The 10,430-nt window shown below is 46.8% G+C and overlaps 1 protein-coding gene across 1 annotated transcript in view; it reads left to right on the plus strand.

The window, feature by feature from the left end:
* RAB6A (RAB6A, member RAS oncogene family) overlaps positions 1–10,430 on the plus strand; it is a 51,916-nt gene that overhangs the window by 32,283 nt on the left and 9,203 nt on the right. Inside the window, exons 2-3 of the mRNA XM_018572549.1 lie at positions 2,303–2,361; positions 5,306–5,359. Coding sequence (XP_018428051.1) covers positions 2,303–2,361; positions 5,306–5,359 — 113 coding nt within the window. The remainder of the gene's footprint in view (positions 1–2,302; positions 2,362–5,305; positions 5,360–10,430) is intronic.

Here is a 10,430-nt window from a genome sequence, read left to right on the forward strand (position 1 = left end):
GGGGGGCAGGCAGTGTGTATCCACACATGTGGCACAGACACCTCAATCAAATCACCATGGAATGTGGAGATGTTGATTGTCCAAGACAGGATGTGAGGTGTGAAAGTGGTGGTAACACCTCTGATCTACTCTAGGGATTATGTAACTAGTAGGGATGCACCGAAGCCGTTTTTTCGGTATCGAGTACTGATATTTTTTTTTTTCAGTACTCGCCAATACCGATACCGGACGTCCCATTAAGGAAGCCAGGCGGCATGTAAAGACTCGCCACCTGGCTTCCCGATTAGCAGGGAAGCAGTCTCCATGCTTCTTGTCACTAGGGGACGATAAAGCATGGAGCCGTCTTTCTGCCCGATCAGGAAGCCGGGCGCCGTGTAATGACGTGGCACCCCGCTTCCTGATTGGCTGGGAAGCCGGCTCCATGCTCCCTCATCACAAGTGACGAGGAGCATGGAGCCGGCTTCCCGGCCAATTGGGAAGCCGGGCAGCGTGTAATGACTCGCTGCCCGGCTTCCTGATACCGAAAGCTCAACTATCAGGCTGGGTAGCGGAGCATTTGGGCGAGTACCCGCCCAAATACTTGGCACCGATACTACTATCGCTATCGGTGCATCCCTAGTAACTAGAACAGGGTGCATTCCATGGTGCTTAGATCAAGAAGATCTATACTACCTATGTATGCTGGGGCATGGGTAGCCAATGCACATTTTAAAGTGACAGTTGGTGCCTAAATTGTGAGGTGTTCTCTAGTTGCTAATGGAGCTAGTTCCAGGATTGGTCAGACTGGTTCCTGTATCCATATTCATTTGCCCGTCTGTGTTGGGGAATCTTCCTGACACTTATTAGAGCTGAAGAAGTGGCTTGGAGAAGCTCCAAAACCATCTTCAGCGTTACAAAACAAGTCCAGCTGATTGTGACCAACCATTACTAGCTACAAGCATTGGTTTCGTCCATCGCTAATCTAGAAATACACATGTATGCCTCCCACCCCAGTGAGCTGTGTAGGGGCTAAAAGCGACAACCTTTCTACAGTAAGATTGCACAGCTGTAGTAGATGGCAGCCTGGTCCTTCTCAGTACCAATTCTCTTGTCTGCCTGCTATTTGCATAATCTGGATCTAACACAAAGATCTCCATGCTAGACACTATTCCACATGGAAATGCTTGCAGATTGTCTCTTTTTAAAGTGTATATCGGAGTAAACAAATGATGCCGTACATCTCTGCATTATGGAAGCAGATAAGAAAGTTGGTTGTGAGACATGAAGTCCTCTTCTGCCCTGTAATGCCCCCCAGTAGCCAGATCTGGAGTACACCCCACTGGTGCTTCACTTACCAGTGGTCATGCTACAGCACCGAGGTTGGGTTTTTCATGCTGTCAGCTGACGCGGTCACCCAACACCTTCAATAGGACAGAAACGTGGCTGAGCAAATTTACTTTCCTCGCTGTTGTTACGACTGCGGCGTGTACCTTTCTGCAGTCTGCCGGGGTCTGTACTGTCTGTTTACTCACGAGCATCGCTAACTCTACATTCCTCATACCGCCCATGTGTGAATGCATGATATGATTACTATAGCGCGCTGCAATCTTTTTTTTGAATCTCTTTTGCATTTTAAAAACACGTGAAAGTGTAACTAGTTTTTTTTATTGTTATTAGCCATGTATATAAGAAAGTGAGCTGCTTGATGTAAATAAGCTTACCCATCTAGGTTGAGATGCATCTCAAGCCATGTTACATATTCTTTAATGAAAGGTCAGCTTTAAAATGTAGGATTACTCTATTTTCTGGACTCCTTCAGCCCCCCCCCCTTTCCCAGGGATTCCTTGTTAGCGGATCCATTCCTCCTTCCGTGGCACTTCATTAATGATCTATGCACTAATAGATGCAATTGCACGATACTTTTCTAAAGCGATTGGTGTGCAGGCAACGTATGTCTCCTTGTTGAACATGGTGCTATCCATTGGTAGCTTCAGTATCCTGCAACAAGGTTCATTTCTGGGCTGTTATGCCATAGGGATATCTCTGTATTATTCTGTCTCTACCCAACCAACACCCCCCCACCACCACCAGGCATTCCATGGTGGTAGACTCAACACTCCTTGTCATCTGATCCATCCTTCCCCACCCACCCCTCTTCCCCCCAAACTCCTGGTCAGCTGACCTGTCCCTCCTTACTCCCTGAACTCTCCTTCCTCCCTGGCACTCATTGTCACCTTACTTGGCTCTCCTTTCCCATTCTGCTTTACGTGGGTACACGGACAATACTGTTTGTCATTGTTAATATTTTATTTTTTTCTTCTAGTTGGGAAAACATCTCTAATCACAAGGTTCATGTACGACAGCTTTGACAACACCTACCAGGTAACCCAGCATGCCATTTTACTTCTTTGCCATCTGCCAGTTGTGCCCACACTTCTGACTTGTGTGTTTTTATAAGGGTATCTACAGACAAGAGCTAACAGTTGCCTCATTACGTTGTTGGCCAATAACCTATGGGTGGCCCCTGACCTGTCCCAATGCAGTCTGAGGGAAAGGTCTGAAACGATCATCATTGATCACAACAAATTTGGTTTCATACAACACGTGCTGGAAGCTTCCAGAACCTGCTGTAGGTTCACATTAAAGGGTTGACAGGCTGCCGAGATTCTTCTTCCATGGAAAGCAAGAGGGAAAACATTTCTGATTTCTGTGCCTCTGTTGTGAACTTTGGATATTCATTTCTCCTCAATGCCTGTAGCTACAGAGGTGATGGAGGGGCTTGTTTTAAATTGCCTTTATGGACAAGGGGATCTTATTTTCTGGAGATGTCTGATACTGGTCTGATGTGTTTGATATCATCAGTCATTTCGACTTGATTTTTCTTTCTGGACCAGACATGGGTCTCCTGGGAATTTTTGAACTTCCCATTGATGACACGCACCTAGATATGGTGATAACCATAAAGACTAAACCAAACTGGGAAACTATTGTACAACGCTGGCCTTAGTGATGTGCGGAGACTTGGTGCGAACCCAGTTCGCCAGAGTTCATGCAAGACTGTGACTGACACCCCTGCCGGCCCAAGCAGTTGTGGAGGGGCATTCCCCACCCCTTTGTGACATCTAGTTGCAGGGTGGGCAGTGTCTTGGTTGCGGATGAGTGGGCTAGCAGGGGGTCGTCGGTGACAGTTCTGCGTGGGCTTAGGTAAACTCGGACAAACTGAGTTCGCCCCAAGTTCCCCCGCACATCATACTCCCCAAGCCGACAACTTGTGTCTATAGACATAGCCAGGGCTTGAAAAATCCACTCGTCTGTGACGAGGATGGTGGAGCCCGACGTGTAATCACACGGCCGTCCGGGAGCTTTACAGTCAAGCGATCGGGCGTCTCTAGAGACGCTCGATCGCTTGTTTTAGCAGCTGTCACTGCCGTGTTCGGTCCTGAGATCCGCCGTGCCGGATGCGGCCGGGACTGGCACGGCTCTGTGACAGGAGATCAAAGGGAGTTCAGTATACGAACTCCCTTTGATCTACTCTCCAGTCCCCGAATGCAGGAAGTGATGTATATTACATCACTTCCTGCATTCAGTATCACTCTCCAGCTACAGAAGCTGATGAAGCCGATCTCTGCTTCATCAGCTTCTCTGGGGGTCCCTATGTGACATTAGGGGTCTTGGAGACCCCTGATGTCTCCATAAAGAGGACCTGTCATGTTAATTGGCTATCACATAGGGGGCTTCTTAGCCCCCCATGTAATAGCAATAAAGTTGTTTGTAAAAAAAAAAAAAAAAAGTAATACAAAAATAAAAAAATCATAAAAAAAAATAAAGAAGCATTAAAAAGAAAAAACATTTTTTAAGTCCCCTCCCCCCACATACACACGAATATATGCGTCGGGTGCGTCTACGCACGAAAACGACGATTGCGCCTATTGTGCCGCACATGTTACATATCGCCGCAAACGTCAGAGAGCAATAATTTTAGAGCCATTAATCACGGATAACACTAAACTGATGAGCATTAAAAGCGTTTTAATCGTTGCCTATGGGCATTTTTTGCGATTTTTGCGGGCGCACGCAATTTTAAGGCTTGACTTGTTCGGTGTCTATTTACGCGACATGACCCCTACTTTTATGTTTTACTAAAAATATGGGTAAGAATAAATGTTTTATAACATAACGTAGGGAAACTTTTTTTTTTTTTACATTTATGGTACTTTTTTAATTATATAGTAAAAAAAAAAACACCCCGTGGTGATTATATACCTCCAAAATAAAGCTCTATCTGGCCCCATAAAATTTTAACATAAATTGCAAGGCTATAGTCCGCTCATGCTGACTGGTGAAATTTTTGACTGACTGGTGAGACACCATCAAATTTTTCAAGCCCTGGACAAAGCCCTCTTAAATTTGAGAAGATCTCACACGAGTGGTTAAACCAACCCCCCCTCCCCCTGCCGCTCCATGCACCCTCTGCCCAATTATGAGCACACTCTTTGGTGTCCCTGGTCTTTGGGATTGACAACCAATTTGCATCTGACCACTCACCTCCCCCCCTTCATACTGTGCTAATTACAGTATATAGTACATTGTACTTTTGAGGACATTTATTTTTTGACTTCTTGTTTTTTTTTTGTTGCATGAATCTCTGAAAACTGGAGGAACTTTGTTCTACAATAAAGAATCTCTTGATGGGGTGGAAAACAAGGGGCTTTTACTGCTTGTTCAGAATATGTGAATAGTTCAGTGTGCCTAGTCTGGACACAGGTTCACTATAACATCTTCAAAACGGAGCTTGAGGATTCCTTTCAAAAGATGTTTTAAAAGTGGGCAGAAAGCTTTGCAAATGCTGCGTTATATCTTGCGGTGTGTTCTTATATAAGCTGGAGCTCGTGTGTATGTGGAAGCCAGAAGCTCTGATCTGCGCATGTATTGCACGTCAGTGACTTGACTAAATCCCAAAAAAATCCATGTTATTCTCATGACAGGTTACCCTTGGTGTAGAAATATTGCATTAAGACACGGGGCTGATTTTCAAGCCATTCGCATAGCTCTTCGCTGTGTGAACACGATTTTCTGCACTGTATGGCCACTAGATGGAGCCAAGGAGCATAGGAAAATCCTACACTCCTCGGCTCCATCTAGTGGCCATACAGGACTATGAATATTGTTCACGCAGCGAAGAGCTGTATGAACTGTTTCTAAATCTATTATTTTTATCTGTGTGATTTTCACCTTTTTTTTTTCTTTTTCATTATTGTTTGTAACGAGTATCACTTTGAAGGCCTGCAGTGTTTCTGTTGTTCAATCTATTTTAATCTCTTTTCAGGCAACAATTGGTATTGACTTCTTATCAAAAACAATGTACTTAGAAGACCGAACAGTGAGTATTTTATTGACCAGCTCATCTCTCAGCTCTAGAGTGCTTCAGGTTTCCAGATGTTCATGACAGACCTGAAGATTTATGACATTGCAGTACTAAGGAAGCATTATGGTTTGTGCCGCGTGCAGAATGGCCCTGATAAATCAAGCTGCAGTGGCACTTAAAGTTGACTCCCTCCTACACCCCCTCCCCCCCACCAATGCCTCATCAATTTGTAGCTTCATTTGTAATATAAAATGTCTCCATTGTGTATTGAGGATCACAGCTCCTATCCATTAGACATGTTGGTTTATATCGCCCATTGCAAGTGGTGATAACCCAAAGGTCCAAAGGATAAGAGTCGTGTCCATTAATGAATGATGGAGATCAGTTTTTTCTTTCTTGTCCATTGAGGGACACAGGAATTCAGAAACAGTCAGGTTATACTGCTGGCATACTATATACTATACTGGCAAACAGAAAAAATGTAAGCCAGCCCCCATATAACCCCCTCAGCTACCCAGCAGGCCTTAATTTTTTTTGCTAGTGTCGTAGGTGGTTGGGCACCATAACTTAAGTCTATCTATACTTTGCTAGCCTTCGATCCTTGGGGACTTCATGAAAATGTTTGCAACATCGCTGCTTGAGCTTATCTCTAGCTAGCAGTTGTCCAGATCAGCAGCTCCTCAGCACTAGCTTTGGAAGCCATACCTGGACCCCACTAGACTACATTGCTGCTTGAGCTTCTCTCTACCTAGCAGTTGTCCGGATTAGCACCACCTCCGTACTAGCTTTGGAGGTCATACCTGGACCCCACTGGACTACCACGCTGCTTGAGCTTTATCTCTACCTAGCAGTTGTCCGGATCAGTAGCTCCCCCCCCCCATAATATCCTGATGAGGTGGCAGCTGACCCTGCTCTGATTATAGGGTGGGGCTAATGATGTAGACAAGAGGGGCGGCAACAAGACCGGAATGAAGAGTGGCTTCAGCGGACCAGTCTTCAGGACCATCGAGGGGGATGATCTTGGAAGAGACCATTAAGGTAAGTAATAGCGGGCTTCGGAACACTTTATTTTAAACATGCTACAGATTGATGGGGACTGGGTCGGTCCAAAGTGGGTCAATCCAGAACCTTTTTTCTATTCTTGTTCTTTGAGGTGGTAAAAATGTTTAGGGTATTCTTACAGGATGGTAAAATGACATTCAATAATATTATAGCCACCAAGGATGCACTGATACCGATACTAGTATCAATGCTGAGTATTTGGGGGAGTACTCGTACTCGCCCAAATGCTCCGATGCCTAGCCAGGTACTTCCGGGTATCAGGAAGCCGGGCAGCACGCCATTACACGCTGCCCGGCTTCCTGATTGGTCGGGAGGGCGGGCGCCATGTAATGATGCGGCATCTGGCTTCCTGATTGGTCGGGAAGCCGGCTTCATGCTCCCTCGTCATCCCTAGTAGCCACCTTTGCATGCCCTAAAGTTAGAGAAAAACCCGAGCTCTAAAATCTCACAATCTTTAACATCTTCCATTAAAAATCATTCCTGGTGGTCCTGCCATAAAGGGCCTTGTTCAGGCACTTCCTGTTATGAGGCGACAACTTTGAGTCCTGGGCCTCCCAGTTGCCCTCCTGCATTAATCATCCTGTCCAATGCACTTCCAGTGGTCATTGTGCCCAGGTACACTTCACTGTCACCATCAGGGGCAACTTCTTGGAGCCACCACTTGGGCAGATGTATCCAGACAGGAAGTGGAAGCACAGAGGTGCAAATTGTAGGGGGGGGGGGGAAGCAAAATGAAAATTCTAAAAGACTTTGAGGGGAATTTATCAAAACTGGAGCAGACAAAATCTGGAGCAGCTGTGCACGGCAACCAATCGGCTTCTCTCCTTCATTTTTAAATCTTGACTGAACAAACTAAAAAGAGAGATGCTGATTGGATGCCACACACAGCTGCTCCAGATTTGATATATTCCCCCCTTTATGCTTCCAAGGTCACTTTTTCGCCTGGCTCTTTTAATATATCCAAGCAAATTTGCATATATAACTGTTCATTTTTTTTCCTTGCTCCTGCTGCCCACTGAGAGGTATGTTGAAATCTGCAAGTTTCTGCTATCGCAGCTCGACTTTGTGATGCCAACGAAAATGATCTCCCTCCGTGTGAGAGGACATCCATCTGCACCTTCTGCCTATCCCCCGTTTTTTTATATGTATAAGCAGTGGGGATTAGTGCAGCTGAAGGGCAGGGCAGGCAGGCAACCTCAGCACCCCAACTGCGCTAAAACTATGAATCCCATCATTCCTCTGGGATCTGTGGCTGTTGGAGTTTTGCAATGCCTTATGGTACTTATAGTTCCACAACAGCTTGAGTGCCAAAGTAGCCCCCCCCCCTTCCTCTACAGAATGGATGACTTGCTGTCTCCTCCCATAAGGTTTTCTTTGCAGCTGGCTGTAGAAGTGCCGCACAGTGCTGGATGTTTACACCTCACCCTAAAGGAGTCATTCATGCAGCGTGGCACAGGGGCAAAAGGACTAAAGGCTGAAGGTCATGCACCACCGCTGCTGATTACACATAGTTGATGTTTACATCTTACCCTAAGGCCTCATTCACACGAGAAAAGGCCGGCACATACAGCTCCGTGGTGCGTGCACGGCCGTATCGGGCAGCTCCCGGGAAGGACCGGTGCAACGTGCGATTAGTACGCAGCCTCCCTCCTTCTCTATGGGAGTACACAGCCGTACGCCGCCCTGCACATCCGCGCGAGTGTCCGTACTCATACGCTGACCGGATGGATTCTGTCTGCGTCCGAGCCGGGACACAAGCACCCATACGGACCTGAACTTGGGGTGAGCGTAGGGCGGCGTATGGCCGCCCACTCCCATAGAGAAGGATGGGGGCTGCGTAATCACACGCAGCACCTGTCCTTCCCGGGAGCTGCACGATAGGCCGTGCACGCAGCACGGAGATGTACCTGTCGGCTTTTTCCTCGTGTGAATGAGGCCTAAAGCTGTCATTCGCGTAGGGTTGCACAGGTTGCACAAGATTAAAGGCTGAGGTTATGCACCACTGCTGCTGATTTCACATAGTTGATGTTTACATCTCCGCCTGAATTAGTCATTAAAGGAGAACTATGGGGTTAAGGCTTTTCCCCATAGTTCTCAGGGTAACGGGAGGACACAAACTAGCATCCTCTCGTCACCTTAAGCTCAGTATACCGCGAGCTGCAGCTCACGATATACTGAGACGCCGCAGCTGAAGCAGATTCCGACAATTATTCCGGGATCCGCCCAGCTGCGTGACTGCCAGCTGGCTCTGCCTATCTAGAGGCAGAGCCAGCTATACCCTCCCCGCCCCCGCCAGTCTGGAGGATCGGAGCGGGGAGGCGGGAATCCAGCCCCTCCCCTGTCATGGCAGAGAGCCGTGACATTATCGAGAGGTGAGCGAACGCCGGTATGTGTTCGCTCACTTCCCGATCTACTGAGCCGACCTGTGACCAATGAGACTATTATGAGGTGAGTGAAAAGCACTCGCCTCATAGTTCTCCTTTAACGCAGATTGGCCACAATCATTCTGCGCCCACATCACCCTGCATAAATAACTAATTTGGGGGAGATGTAAACATACACCACGTGTAACGAGCAGCAGTGGTGCATAACCTCAGCCTTTAGTCATTCTGCACCTGCACCACCCTACGTGAATGACACCTTTAGCGTGAGATGTAAACATCAACCACGTGTAATCAGCAGCGGTGTTGCATGACCTCGGCTTGGCGCAAATGCAAAATGACTTCGGCCTTCACTTGTTTGCAGTGACTGAAGGCCAAGGTTATTCTGCGCCTGCATATGCATTGTTTACATCCCTGCCCTGAATTCACTATGCAGCGGCGGGGCACTCCATTGATTTATGCAGATCCGTGTGAATGGCACATAGGATACAATACTGTTGCGTTCAAATTAGGGATGCACCGATATATCGGCCGCCAAAACATATTGGCCGAAAATTGCACTTTTGGCATAATGCCAAAAGTGCCATTTTCCTGCCGATATAGCGGCGCATCCATGCTTCCTCTCTTCCCCGCTGGGCGCTGCTCTGTGTCCCAGCGGGGAGGATAGAAACTGTCACAGCCGGCCGAGCGCTGCGGGAGGAGATCGCTGTGAGTGGCCGCACCACTCAGCCGCCTATCACAGTCCAGCAGAGCGGTGTGGGGACGGAGACAGCCAGCGCTGTCACAGGAGGCGGAGCTCTCCTCCCCGCACCGCTCGCTCAGCCTCCTGTGACAGCGTGGAAGGAGAGCGGGTACATGCAGTAGATAATTGAGTACAGAGTACGGTTACTATATCCTCAATTATGAATGAATGGGAAGCGATCTACATCCCCTCCTGTTCATTCATAGTTGTGGTTATAGTAATCATACTCTGTCCTCATGTTATGAATGAACAGGAACACTCATAGAGGATTCCTGATCATTGAACAGGGGATAAAGAAAAAGAGATTGGCACATAGGGATAAGCCTCCTGGAGAATATTGATAGGCTATTGACACAGGTCACTTTTGTGTCCTCAATCTCTATTTCTATTGTAAAAGGGAGACCTGTTTAGACCCCTAATATTTCCCCAAAGCCCCTAAAAGTAAAGTCAAAAATAAAATATTTAATAAAAAATTAATAAAAAATAAATATGCAAAAATTAAAAAGTTTATAAAAAATAAAAATAAAAATTGAAAAAATTAAAATAAACATTTTCGGTTTCCGCCCAACATTTTTTTCTATTTCGGTTTTAGACTTTCCATTTCGGTGCACCTCTAGTTCAGATCCTTGTAAATTGCACATCTGCAAGCACCTTATTGCACATCCGTGTGCATGAGCCCCAATTGAGACATGCAAGCCGCTGCCCATGGTTCAGCCAGTTATAGGGACACATTAATAGTTTTTTTTTGTTGCAGCATCTCGGGGTTTGCTGATGCCGTCTGTCGTGCCTGTTGCCCCCTTTTTCGTCCTTTTTTTTCCCCGTGTTTGATTGTCTTCCATCCCGCAGATCAGATTGCAGCTCTGGGACACGGCGGGGCAGGGACGATTCCGCAGCCTCATCC

The sequence above is a fragment of the Nanorana parkeri genome, unplaced genomic scaffold (assembly GCF_000935625.1).
Source record: "Nanorana parkeri isolate BGI_ZX_2015 unplaced genomic scaffold, ASM93562v1 scaffold2065, whole genome shotgun sequence".
Lineage (NCBI taxonomy): Eukaryota > Metazoa > Chordata > Amphibia > Anura > Dicroglossidae > Nanorana > Nanorana parkeri.